We start from the raw sequence: 14,353 nt of genomic DNA on the forward strand, positions 1-14,353 counted from the left end.
TTTTATCCACTGTTTACAATTTACTCCATTGTAATATGTCGCTTGGCGCTTTTAAATAAAATGTATTATTATTATATGACAACTTTTTTTTCATTTTCTATTTAATGTCGATTTTATCCATTACTGTTTTCCCGATGCCAATTTTATCTACTGTTCTCTAATGTAAACTGCCCTTGGGCTTTAAGAAAGGTGCTTATTATTTCTATTATTTAACTGTTTGTTCATCTTCTATTTTATCTGTGTGTGTTGTTTTGACTGTATGTTGTTTTTATCCACTGTTCCGTTTTGTAAAAGTGTCCTTGAGTTTTAAGAGACACTTATTAATAAAATATATTATTATGAGAATATGGCCGCTGTCACTCAGCTACATAGTATATCACAGTTGCATACTTAAATGCAAATATAAACAGTACAAAATATATTAAATAAAACATATTTTACACTACACACACTGTCAAAGGAATGATAAAATACATACTTCCCAAATTATTGTGTAGAATTTTCCCCATTTGGGACAGTTAAAGGCATATTCTGTTCATTTGATCGATATAAAAAACAGGCTACAGAATACATGATAAAATTACACATGGATCACGTGACATTACAATTACATTACGGAACACATTCTTCACAAAATGACGTGGTTAAACGATTTTCTATTTATGTCAATTTTTACCCAATGCTGTTTTTTCTGTCAGTTGTTTTTATCCACTGTTCTCCATTGTAAAGGCGCTTTCAATAAAATGTATTATTATTGTTAATTCTTGTTGAAATATTTTCATGCCAACTGGACTTGAGTGTCCTCCGTTGAAGACATTTCACCCCTCTTCTGAGAGGGTTCTTCAGTTCAAAATAAGGTAAAATCTTTTAAATTCTGAAGGAAATTGTTGTGCCAGATGGCTCCAAAATTTAAAAGTGTATCATGATATCACACATGACGGTCTTCTTCTTTACCTTTGAGCTGCTCCCTTTAGAGGTCACCAAAGCGAATCAACCTCCTCCATCTAACCCTCTTCTCTGTATCCTCCTCTCTCACTGGCTCCCCCGATCTTATCTCCAAAACATCTAACATACGCTGTGCCTCTGATGGACTCATTCCTGATCCTATCCATTCTCATCACTCCTAGAGACCCTCAACATCTCCATCTCTGTTACCTCCAGCTCTGCTTCCTGCCTTTACCTCAATGCCTGTCTCTGAAATAGTGCATTGTCTAAAAACCTGATTTTACATGACATAATAGAGAATATATTGCACATGATGATACTGTAAATTAAATTTAATGTAGCCTATGGTACTGAGTGATTTCCTTTCTGCAGAAAGGGGAAGAGTTATATAGTTTGATGGCCACGGTTGTAAAAGATCTCCTGTATCATTCTGTGGATAATTTGATGGAAATGAAAATGATCAGCCATATAGAGGGGTGAAATCAAAGACACACTCAAAAAAGAAAGTGGAAAAAAATGACACAGCAAACAAGTCCATTTGCCAAAATGTCACTGTATCAACTCAAAATGATACGAGGAGACAGGTAGTTACTCCAGGAGAGCAGGACAGGGACATAGAAGGTCTTTTAACAGCAGGATCGGTATCTGCTCCTTTGTCAGGAACAAGATGAGCACTGCCAGAGCCCTACGACTGGACCTCGTGTACTTTAGCACAGATTCAGAATCAAACCACAAATGTAGAATTTAATTATTTCTTCTTTTGATCACAGAAATACAGCACTTTTGACACTCCTTGATTCCTATGACAGTAAACATATTTCCGAGGGTATGATGGTAGCATTGTCAACCTGCATTTCAAGATGAACTTGTTTTTCTTAGTTTAAAAAGAAAATTTAAAAAAAATCCACATGCTTAAGCATGTATACAAGTGCAATATACCTTATCTCAGCTTACAAGAGCCTCCATTTACAAGTACATTTTTGATCGCTCCAGTTGCACGAATCACTTTACTGCATCATTTTTATTCATTATTTACAATTATATTGTGTAGCATATTACTGCATCTTAACTTCCCCTTGTTTTTTGTTTCCCACACCATGGATCAGCATTACAATTTCCTTGTGTTCTTGAAATGCAATCCCATTAAATTGTTATTCTATTCTATGAATGCTAAATTGACCCTTTCCCCCCCCCCTATGGTGTCATTTGCAGATGTTTTGGCATTTCCAGTGTACATATGGTATATGGCGGGGTTTATTTTGTTTCCTTTATCCATTAAAAACTGCTTGCCAACCCAACCCACCCCACCCCTTAAGTGTAATGTTATGTTAGATATATAGATGTAGTTTACATGTGCAATTTATTGTTTAGATGTAGCTTATTATACAGTTGTGTTGTTAATTTATAGATGGTTGGCTCTTCGCATGCTCATGCTACCCTGTGTGCTTTAAAATTCCCCCCTTAGGAATAAATAAAGCTCTTCTAAATCTAAAAAGCATTTATCTAACCAAGAGAGACGACTTGCTGTTTTGCCCGTTTAGCTGAGATCCTTCCACCAAAACCTCATAAGCTGACAGAAGTTGTATTTTAAAACAAAAACACACGGAAAGGCTGAATACTTCACATATCCGTGGGGTTTTATTCCGCCTTATACTAGTTTGGCTACAGGAAACCCTCTAGGGCAAATCATGCAAAGAGTCAAGAGCTGTACCTCAGTTCTGCCAGTAGAGGGCAGCAGCTTCATTCATTCACGCACTTTCCTCAGACCAACATTGTCTGTCCGACCTAAGTGTCACATTAACCATGCATAGAAAGAAGTTCTGAGTTTATAACTAAAAAAGGACAAAAATCTTTGTCAGAAGGCACCGATTGAGAGGGATTATTTTTTTTCAGAAAACAATACTATTTCTGGACATTTTTACACGTGAAGACACCGACAAACAGCAGAAGAACCAGCCAATGAGCAGCATTGTGAAGAAAAGACAGACGAGAGAGATTAAAAGCAAAGCTCGGTTCCTGAGAAGAGATCATTTGGTTTCTCGACCGGAGAACATTGTACGCTCGCGTTTCAGACGCCGCTTGTAAACAAACCGAGATTATTGTGGCTGTTTACAAGATTCATTCAGCTCAGAGCAGAATAAAAAAACTATGACATGATTATTAAAACATCCCATATCTAGTTCCCATTAAGCACCGTTTTGAAGATGAAGAGGGCAAGTATTACATTGCCAACCCTCACAAATAACAGATACAAAAACACAGACAAAGAGACACACGTGCCACGCTTGTGCATTGAATTTGTAACTAAGAGGTGACTCAGAGGCCTTTGTTGAAGTAGACACGTTGTACTGCATCTCCGTACTGAGACGTGATGGAGGCTCGTAGTTCAGGCTCCAGTTTCGACAGTGCTATGGAGCTGTCGGGGCAGACAGAGACGAGAAAGACAGGGTCAGATTTTACTTCAGTGTAACAGGAGAAGTGAGCCTGATCACTGGTGGTTTTAATGTGTTTCAGTGCATTTGCTTCCGGCCCTCTAAACATTCCTGCGTCCAATCCAACATTTTTCACAAGATGCGGCACAGAGGGAGAGAGAGAGAGATCCTCCTCATCACATGCCTTTTTTATTTTTAATCTCATGTGTCTTTCATCTGACGCATTCGGCAGCAACCGCTGCGTTGACTCTCATCGATCTGCCAGTAGCTTTTGTGTTTCTGCAGCAGAGCAGGAACACAAATGTCTCGCTGATGCGGGGCCAACCACCTTGGGTGTTGTTGCTATATCTCACTGTTGCCATGGGCGCGAGATGTTTTTATCAGAATGTCACTCCTTCACCTTTTTTTCTTTTGGCTGGGAGTCTCCTACTTAATATCCTCTTGCACAGATGATTCTGTTTCACTTTGCACATATTGCATTGTATCGGTACAGCCGCCAACAAAATTCTTTGGCTTCTTTTAATCTGGAAAGATCAGTTATCTCTGGAATATCTCACCCTTTGTGAGTTGGGAAATCCAATGTGTGATCCTTCCTATTAAGAAACTCACGTAAAATTATTTGGGGGGGGGGGGGGGGGGGGGGGGGGGGGAGGAAATATTAGTGGTCATAAAAGCCATCTGGCTTCAGCGACCGCTTTATTGCTGCACCGAGCGATTTAACAGAAAATACTTGACCGAAAGCAATAAATCTTATTTTTCATATTACTGTGATTTCTATGCCATGGACTCCATGCCAAGTCTGACACTCCCTGTTCACTAAATGGGCAGAAACAAAAAAAATAATAAAAAAAACAGTGATCAATATGTAATGCAAAACTGTAAAGTATTCCAGAAAATGTTTGAAAAAAAAAACATTCACCAGTGACGTCTGTCTGTAATTGCACTGCTGTCATATGTAATGCTTGAAAACCACTTTCAAGATTGTTTAGCAGTCTAAGGGATATAGTCACATAGTTGAAACACTGTGGGACTGAGAGAAAAAGTACTTTTAAGTAAATATATTGTTTTTACATGCACAATGTTGGGGTTTTTTTTCAATTAGGAAAGGAGATAACTGATGTCGAATAAATGTCATTAACAGATATTTGATTTCTGGTTTGAATAATTGCCGTCTTGACCAAATTGTGGCCTCTGCCTTGATCGGCTCTACAAACCACACTGCCAAATGCGCAGACCCTCCGACACCAATAACAATTAAATAGGATAGTTGAAAGGATGCAGGAGTTTAGATGTTTAAACTTCATACCTTGACAAGGAATATAAGTGACAATTTGCTGCTAACTGGCTTGGTTGGGGGGGGGGGGGGGGGGGGCATCTGATGTCTGTGGGACTCTATGTTCTCCCCATGTCTGCAAGGGTTTTCCAATGTGTTCTTCGGTTTCTCCCCACAGTTCAAAAATGTGCATTAACGTTGAATTAAAGCGCTCAAATATCCCAGATGTCTGAATGAGGTAGTGAATTGTTGCATGTCGTTAAATGACATGTGAATGAAGCAGTGACTGGTTGCTTGTCTCTATATGTAGCCTTGTGATCGACCCCACCCCTCTCCCAATGACAGCTGGGATAGGCTCCAGCACCCCGGCGACGCCCTACATGCAGGATACGCTGTGCAGATCATGAATGAATGAATGAATGAATGAATGAATGAAGCCTAAAAAGGAGGAACTAACTCTCGAGTTTTCTGAAAGCACAGATGACCAAAGTGATCGATGTGTTATATTAGCTGTTGAATATATTCAAATATTTTAACACACCGGTCCATCTTCCTATTAACTCCAGAGCTAAGGTATCATTCGGCAGATGAAATTTAGCTGCAAACCGGGCAACTCCCTAACAAATTTCACCCAGCGATCTTGTCAGGCAGGCAAATCTCCTCTCTCTGGTTTACTTCGAGGGGCTTGGATCTGTTACGGATGCTGTGGGCCCTCTCTATTAAAAACAGTGGTTTAAAAGTACATCCACAGTGGTTCAGCGCGTACCGTGTTTTTTTTTAATGGCGCGGTTTGGGGCAGCAGGAATGACAACACATTACATTAAACCGCTTGATATAATAAACAACGTCCAAAGGACAAACCGGGTCGACGTCATCCATTTTCATGAGCAGAAATATAAAACGATGTGGTGCGTGCAGTATTTATTCTTTTTGAGTAGCTTTCCTCTGTTCATTTTTGCGCCTCTTAAATATTAGGTCGAAGTAAAAATTAGGTCTAATTATTACTTTTTCCACTGCTGCCTTCGTTACTTCCAGCCCATCTATTTAATTCCATCATGCGCAACACAAAGCCTTTTGTGCCAAATAAGCCCGGCTGATTACAGCCGGCACGGCTGAAAAGGCGGCGGCGAGCGCAGGTCGCCGCAGGTGAATGCACAATTATAGAAGACACAATAAAAAAAATTTAAAAAAAGGGGGGGGTGATTACCATCTCTGAGGGAAGAGGGAACAGGCAGCCGGCACCATGAAGACCAAACTATTAAAGAAAAAAAAAAGAAACAAATATTTATTTATTGCTGGAACACACTTGTGGATATTTGAAACTGACCCAGTCATCCTTAAAGGAAAAAGTCCTACTTACAACACTCCCACCATCATCACTTGGATTGGACCATGGAGATATGTGATTCTCTGTGGAGAAACCTAAATATCAGATGACTTGCCTTTTTTTTTATGGGGGGAGGCAGCCGTGAGGAGAAAAGCTCTCACCTGCATGAATTTGTATTTTTCCAGCCTCTGCATGATGATTGGGAGGATGACTGAGCAAAGGAGGAAGAGAACAGTTCAGAGGGGTGGATTTACTCGAATAAAACCACTCAGACAAAGCAACGACTTGCGACGCTCTGCATACTCATTCCAGGTGCGGCCATGGTGACCCGAGAGATGACCACCTGCGTGATGCCTTTCACCGCCGCTTTCTGTGGAGAATATTTTATTGTAACTTCTGTGCAGGGAGAAAAGGAAACCATTTTTCGCTTGTTTGCATGTGACGACGAGCGTGACCTTCGAATGGCCGAGTTTGTTGCCGTTTTCATCCGTTACAGCGATGCCGTTCAGAATTTCCCTGAAAATCACAGATTGCACTGCTGAATTCACAGGGAATGAATGTAGAAAGTTTACTGATCATCCAGCACTATAGTGACTGAGGGATATTTAGTATGAATTGACCTGATCAGATTAGTTTGGGATGATGCAAGTACCTTGACAAAGTCCTTTTTTACAAATGTATTAATTAATGAATTTTATTTATTTATTTATTTATTTATTTTTGCAAAAAACAGACCTAAAGCAAACTTTCAGGATGAAGATCACCATTTGATCCCTTAAAGTAAATGCAAAAGTACTGAAAATTTGCTAAACATTACTGTCATTGGCAAAAGAAATGTAGGATTACTTTAAAATGACACAGAAATCTCTCATTCGTTTTAAATGTACTCTTATTTCAATTGAATACTTTGAAAGATTAGCATGAGGACTGTTCCTCTGGAGGGTATCGATGCATTACGATGTTATGCGGTCAGAAGTAAAAGAACTCACTGTTGCCTCATCATGGGAATGTTGACACAATTGGCCGCGGCCACGGCTGCAAAAGGGACCCAGCGAGCGACGAGAGGGGGGGCTTTCTGCGGGAGAAAATGGATAGAATTAGGACAGAAACGTTCCTGGACAAGTTGAAAATTAGGAGATATAAATATGTGAAAGACACCAGTGGCATCAGTGACAATATATGTAAGAGTGAAACGTGAAGCCCATAGTCACGCTTGTGCAGGGACACCGAGGATCCGCTGTTGGCTCCCTGTCTTTGTACCTTGGTGTACAGGTTGAGTCCGACTGCTGTGGCGAGGGCGGTGCTGGTTGCAGTGATGTAGGCGATGCCAATCTGCCTGAGAGGGGACAGAGAGAGACCGGTGTGTTTAGGACCCACTCCAAATACCCCAAACACGCCTTGTGACTGAGCTTAAGCGCTACGCTGTCAGTAAAACACAATTTACCTATACTGTGTGACATACAATGGATTCGTTGGGGATTCACATGGCGGAGCTGCGAGATAATTGGTATTCTGGTGTCTACGGTTGTTCTTTTTATTAACCTTGTTGAGCTATACACAGACATGTAACATTTCTGTGTGTTTGGACGGGGCAGCTGCAAAGTAAACTTCTCTGTTCAACTATGTTCAGTGTGAATCTGAAAATATAGTTTCTTGCAGGCTTTAACCTTTTTATGAACATAAAAACACAGGATGGCAACATGTTAGTTAAATCACAAGGGGTGAATATTGACATGGCGTCAATGTTGACGTCACACTAAAGTTGCCAACAAAGGAATAAACCAGGCAGGAAAATCAGGAAAATGAGGGCCTTTGGATTATGCTGTCCATGCGGATAAAAATTGATGTGGCTGGTTATGTGAAATAGATAATAGAAAAAAAAAGCCTGAGTATTATCAGCTTTTGTCCTTCCCGTTACATTTAAATCACAAATAGAAGAATCGGACAGAGGATTTTCACACGCCCAAGAAAATAAAATTTTGTGACAATATTAGCCCCCTGCAAATATTAGACCATTTTCTTGTCCTCTATCATAATTTTGTGATCTCTGACGTAACTATTTGCTTGGTTCCCGGCTAAAAAGTTATTCGAAACGACGCGTCCTTGCACAGGAGGATTAACCGAGCTGTAACCGGAAACCGATGTAATACCTAAATGTGAATGCAAAGGTTTAAAAAAAAAAAAAATTCAATAAATAAAAAAAAATATATATCACATCTGGCTTTTATTTCAATGAGAAACTCCTTACTTGGGAGTAATGGGCGAGGCTGCGTTGCGGTTGGTGTAGTTGACCAGGGCGTTGAAGGACTGATTGACCCACTGCCAAAAGACCACGGCGGGAACCGTCCTGTAAACAAAAGGTTGTGAAACCTCCACGGTCTCCCTGCGCGCTGCGGCCATCTGCTGCCTCTGCCCTCCCGTACCTGTAGAACTGCAGCATGCATCCGGTGATGGCCATGCCTCCGGGGACTTGGAAGGACATGCGTCCGATGAGGTTCATGCGGTCTCCCGTGTCCGGGTGGAAGGCCGAGTCGTACAGCTTCTTCGCGTAGTGGAGCTGCTCCTCGGTGGTGCCGGGGGGGACGGACCCGGCCCTGCCGAACGCCAGACACACACACACGCTCAGCGGACTTTTTCATACCAACAATTACCATTTTTTTGCCGAGCCAGGCCTGGCTCATTTTTCCTGCTGAATTTACGGGTGACAGTTAAAATGTCGACCCCGGGGGAATGAGTTTTAACTAGAACAGCATGTATCCATCGTACTTTCTGGATTGGCAACGTCTACTTTAAGCATTTTCTTTTACTGTGGTCACCGGACTTCTGGTTGAAAAAGCTTGTGCTCTTTGGTTTTCTTTCTCCCACGCTCTGCAAGCTTTATCCCAACAGCAGAGCGACCCGATGTGAAGACTTAAAATATCGGGGTATTTAAAAAAAAAAAAAAAAAAAAAAAATGGCACACAACTTATCACGGCTTACCCTGTCTTTTAGAATGCACAGAGAAAAAAAAAAACAGCGATAATTGAAAAGATTATTTCAAACCAACTAAACGTTGTTTATATCAGTCTGTCGGTCGAACACCGGGCAGGCCGTGCAGAAAAACCTAGGCAAAGGCGCAGGCTTGACAATCCCTCATTTATGGTGGGAAAAGGTCTCTGCACAGATTCGAGGTCACGCGGCCAGCCGCCCTCTTCCCCGGCACGTTGTGCCTCGGCAGAACAAGACACTGCTCCTGTGAAAAGAGGTTCACGGAGGGCGTTGTGGCTTCATCACCGTGGTCATGTTGAAACACGCAGTCCAATCAAGCAGCGCTTTGCTGCCGGACATTCCAGGCTTCACCTGCACTCTTGCGGATATCGCGGGTGTAACAGCAAAGCTGGGTATTTTCCACAGGCAGTGTTTTTATACCGGATGTGAAACAGAAACATTTTGGCCTGTTTTGTGTGTGTGTTTTAAGGCGGTTGCTTAATGCACTGTCAATCAGATGGAGGGTTTCACTTTAAAACTCGACAGCGTGTCAAATGTCACCAGGCCTTCCATCTGACATGGAGTCATTCCTTTAACATTACAATAGTAACAAAACTCACCACCCCTGACCCTTTGTCTTTTTTTGTTTTACCTTAAAAAAAAAATTAAAAAAAAACACCCTTTCACACATGATTGAGTGCTTTAAACATCACACTTTTTTTTATATTGATAATGAAACCATTATCAAATGTGTTCATTTGTTCAACATTTCAGAACTAAAATCTTTGAAATTAATCGCTACAAATATTTGCAGTACTCTCGAAACTAATTGTATGGAACAAAAACCAACTGCTGTTTCGTGTCTAACATCTTGTAAGCTTTCCTCTAACCCTCACCTGCAGCTTTCGACCAAAACTTTGGCCTCATCCAAGCGGGAGTCAGGCAGCAGCGCCGTCCGGCAGTCGGTGATGTTGAAGAAATGTTTCAGTCGGCCCATAAACGTAGACTGATCCCATCTCGGGGCGTCGATGTCGAATGAACTAAAAGCCATGGCAATTCTTGGGGGGCAGTCCTGGATCACAGTATCAAAAAGTGGTAAGTTATAGTCAAAAGAGAACAACACCAACAGAAATACCTGGTATGGTTATCTAAGGCCAGTTTAGACCAACAAAGTGTTCATACTTGATACTAAATCTGTTTGACACAGAAGATCTGAGCAGGTTTATTTTAGCTGGCCCACCGGCAGAACCTGGTGGGCTGGTAGTTTTTCCTGATGTAACATTAACAGAGTTAAAGTTCAGTGGGCCAAATGGGGGAAAGATAAATAAACCTTTGATACACCACCAGCATGCAGAAATGCCGGTCTCACACCGGCTGCCAAAAGAGGTTTTGATTTATTTCATAAGACAAATTAAGAAAATGCTTCCACTGGTGATTTCCATTTTCCGCATACCAAACTTCAATCTGTTTTGACAGAGTACAGGACGGGCCCACTGAAGTCAAAGAGCAGGGGTTGTTGGTGAATAAGAGCACGTGATGGAAACGACTGGGGATATATTATACAATACATCATTGTATCGTGATATTCTGTTTGGATATGAGAGCCCCAAGTATCCATCTTTATTTTATACATCCATCCACCAAACCATCCTTTTTTAAAAAAAAAAAAAAAACTTATCCTGTTATCAGTTTCACAACAAGCTTGGTTAATTTGTCAGCTCCTAGATTGCCTTTTGCAGCAATAACTGCGAGAGAAGCAGTTATCAAATAAACTTATGATGACAAAGTTTGAGTGGTGAGTCATAATTTGCAACAAACACATGAAATAAATGAGTCTACAGCCATATATATCTCACCCCTCATTCACCATTAAAAGTGTGCCTATACACACTCCAGCAGAGAGGGGATGCATCAATATATATTCTACCTGTAACATAGTACTGCAGATTGAAAACTGTCCTGGTGAACTTATTTTAAATAATCATTTATCATCTGCTTGGAAGATGGGGGTCAGAGATTGGAACTTTATAAAACCTGTTTAAACACAATATCTCCACCCCCATCAGAGTTCTCAAAGGGCCAAAGTTCACCCAAAAAACTCTCTCTCCTGCTCCATGGTTCCACAAGTCATCATTTTGGGTTTTACAGCTTTAGATCTATGCTGCATGTTATTGCTCAACAGCAACCTGCTGAGAGCAGCTGCGTCTTAGCAAAGCATCAGCATCATTTTTGTAAATACTCACAGATATAGGCAGATTTCACAGCACAAAAAACTCTGAAAACTCTGCAGTTCAATTTTAAGACTAAAGAGACTTTAAATTGGCTCTTTGGTGGCTTAGTCTGGCTCGAACTGGATTGCTGCTGAAAACTCAGGTCAACGCCTAGGAGAACTATGGCCAGAACCTCACATTCAGATCTGTCTACGACATTGAAGAGTATAGTCACCGGTGAATGTCTTGAGTTTAGTACATACCAGTGGAAATACAAATTTCTATAAAATGTATAATGCACATGTGTGGATTAATTGCCCCACTTTGAAAGTCAATAATTAAGAGCCAGAATGTATAAACAATTAGGGGGATTCCTTTCCCAGATAATAACTTTTGTAAAACAAAGGTTTACAATTTGAATAAGCAACATTTTATAAAAAAAAATGTTGTGCATTTTTACACAATTGTAAACTTTTTCCTGTATATTGGTTGACCGATGACAACAAAAAGATGGTTCTGTACAATCACCTGCAAATTATTAGGCCTAATGTATCAGAGACTAGTTTTGACGGGACAGACTGGACAAAAGTTCTTAAATTGTTGAATATTTGGAGTTCTTGATTACTTCTCTGATCTGTAGCATTTTCAAGATTAATGAAAAATATCCCAACAATTCCCTGAAGCTAATGGAGTTGGGTTTGAATAAGTAGTAGTCTGGAATCCAAGGGCAAGCTAGGAAGAAAAGGAAATGCTTCATATGTTTTGCTTGATGAGTAGTAATATGTTGCTATGAATTTAATTATCTGTGTATTATTTTTATTTTTGGCAAAAGCTTTTTTTGGCGTGACAACTTATTCAAGTCTTGCAAACCTGACTTGAGGTTTGGAGATGTTTGCAACCTAATGGATATCACTGCACAAATCGTACACTAGCAGAGAAATCAGCAACGTTTGCATATTATATGTCAGTGACATTGACTTCAAACCTTACAGGGGTTGTAAACGTTGCTAGCTGTGTACTGCATGTGGGTGGAAGTGTGCTTCACAAACTCGATTTAGGAGCAAGGGAGTCTTAACAAAGTGGATCTGAAGGCCAGAGAGCAGCAGCAATCACGTTGGTTGAGGAATTTAGACTCTGGAGAGGAGCGTCTCTCAGCATAAAAATAGTTCGACAGGTAAACAAAAAAAATTAGCTTGAGCAGATGTCAAGCTGTGCGACCAAAACCTTCTGTGATTGCAGTGGACACGTCAGTCGAGGCTCACGGGCAGACACAGCTCTCCGCTCTGGTGACTTTACTCTGAGTCCTGCACGATGGGGGGAAGAGGGAAAACCTCACGGCCGCTCTGGGGCCACAAACTCTCCGTCTAAATTCGCGGACACCGACGAACTTACCTTTATAAATTCATTCAGCCGCCGATTGCAGCAGGCGGCCACTCCAGAAAACGTGCTAGTGTGCAATATTCCCAAGTGTGCACGTGGCAAGGTGTCAGCCAATCATGCACCGAGACGGCTGACCACGTGAAAACAGGCGGAAGTCTGTTGTTGTTGTTTAAAATAGCTAGCAAGCTAACAGTAACACAACTGATTTCGTTGCTAATCTAAAGCAAAAGTGTAAAACTTTTTTCGCTAAAACGCTCGTTTGACATCCCCCTTGGACAGAAACTAGAACTGCAATGCAACATCGTCTAGTTCATGTTCTTTTTAACGGATTTGCAATATTTCGATCGTTACCGCCATCGGCTGCTTCGGAGTAAAATTACAGTCACAAAATATGTCTCCGCTTTGTTCCTGCCGTTGAATGTTTCTTCTGTCTGTGCAAAGTTTGACATTTGATCCGAAGAGGCGTGTTAAATGGGCATCATTTGTGACATCGCAAAAAGTCAGGAACCCAGTAGATTGTGACAACTACGTTGTCACATCATTAAACACACTGTCTGGAGCCAGTTGCAACTTAGGGTTCCTTGTTTTGCCCAAGGACACTTCAACATGCCGACAGTGTCTGCAGAGGGCAAGACATGAAAACCCCAAGTTGCTGTCTTACGAGCTCTACAATTGTTTTGTAACCTCCAGAATGTTCTGGGATTTTCAAGCATGCCATGTGCTAATAAACACATAGGGTAAAAAGTGCTGACGGGGAATTGTAAATTTATTTGAGACTTTTTCTTGTGCTGATTCTGTGATTTACAGTTATGTATCCATACACGGGTACATGCACACTGAAGGATCTTCTCCTTTCGGCTTTTCCCTTTAGGGGTCAACCTTCTCCATCTAACCCTATTCTCTGCATCTTCCTCTCTCACACCAACTACCTTCATATCCTCCCTCACTACGTCCATAAATCGTCTCGTTGGTTGTCCTCCAGACCTCCTGCCTGGCAGCTCCAATTCCAGCATCTGTCTACCAATATAGTCACTATCCCTCCGCTGTACATTGACCTTCTCTCCAAAACATCTGACATGTGCTGTTCCTCCGATAAACTCATTTCTGATCCTATCCATCCTGGTCACTCTCAGAGAACCTTAGGATGCACGGTTATATTGTAACACACACACACTCACACAGATATTTCTAAAAAAAAAAAAGAAGGAAAAATGTTCAAAACTCACTACTGGAAAAATCATAACGTTGTCCTAGGTTGTGAATAATGCTATCTGCAAAATATCATTATAAGCCCAATATCTTTCTATATGTTAAAGCTCAAGTAACAGGCAATATCCGTTGCTGTGATCACCAGGATAAAAAATTGAAAAGGCTGGTGGAATAAAAGGACATCTGCAGTTACTGCCTAAACGGAAACAAGTCAGACAAAATGTGGGCAGTAATGTTTTACAAGTGTGGTGCCCCCAGACCACTAACACAGTGGGTGGATTTTACTGGGAGGTCGGTGACATCCTGTGCCAGGCACTTCAGCAGGTAAGAAAAATGGGATATTTCTGAAGTGTTTATAGAAATAGAGGTTAACTGTTAAAATCTGAAAATAAATGTCACAATTTTCACTTCTTTTCGAGACTACATCAGACATTCGGTGCAGAATTTTTATTCGTCTTTATGTTTGGGGGTATATTTCTTATATGAATAGCTTTGAATGTATCTGTCTAATTCACCATACTATAAATCTAGATGACTGTGTGTTATGTGTTTGTGTGAAGGTGGAAAAGGGGGAGTTGCATTGTGGTGTCACATAAAGGCAGCTGTAAAG

The 14,353-nt window shown here is 41.0% G+C and overlaps 1 protein-coding gene across 1 annotated transcript; it reads right to left on the reverse strand.

The window, feature by feature from the left end:
- Window positions 1–2,568: 2,568 nt before the first annotated feature.
- On the reverse strand, window positions 2,569–12,669 carry sfxn2 (sideroflexin 2). The gene is made up of 12 exons (XM_086140090.1): window positions 12,547–12,669; window positions 9,841–10,016; window positions 8,401–8,571; window positions 8,226–8,324; window positions 7,238–7,313; window positions 6,967–7,052; window positions 6,433–6,493; window positions 6,281–6,347; window positions 6,139–6,188; window positions 6,011–6,060; window positions 5,858–5,905; window positions 2,569–3,361 (listed from the first exon to the last, which is right to left on the reverse strand). Exons 2-12 carry the CDS (start codon window positions 9,993–9,995, stop codon window positions 3,262–3,264), a joined length of 963 nt encoding a protein of 320 aa, XP_085996216.1. The 5' UTR covers window positions 9,996–10,016; window positions 12,547–12,669; the 3' UTR covers window positions 2,569–3,261.
- Between the last annotated feature and the right edge of the window lie 1,684 nt (window positions 12,670–14,353).

Source organism: Fistularia commersonii, chromosome 32, assembly GCF_037954325.1.
Source record: "Fistularia commersonii isolate RoL2024-O1a breed Wild chromosome 32, RoL_Fcom_v1.0, whole genome shotgun sequence".
In the NCBI taxonomy this organism is placed as follows: domain Eukaryota; kingdom Metazoa; phylum Chordata; class Actinopteri; order Syngnathiformes; family Fistulariidae; genus Fistularia; species Fistularia commersonii.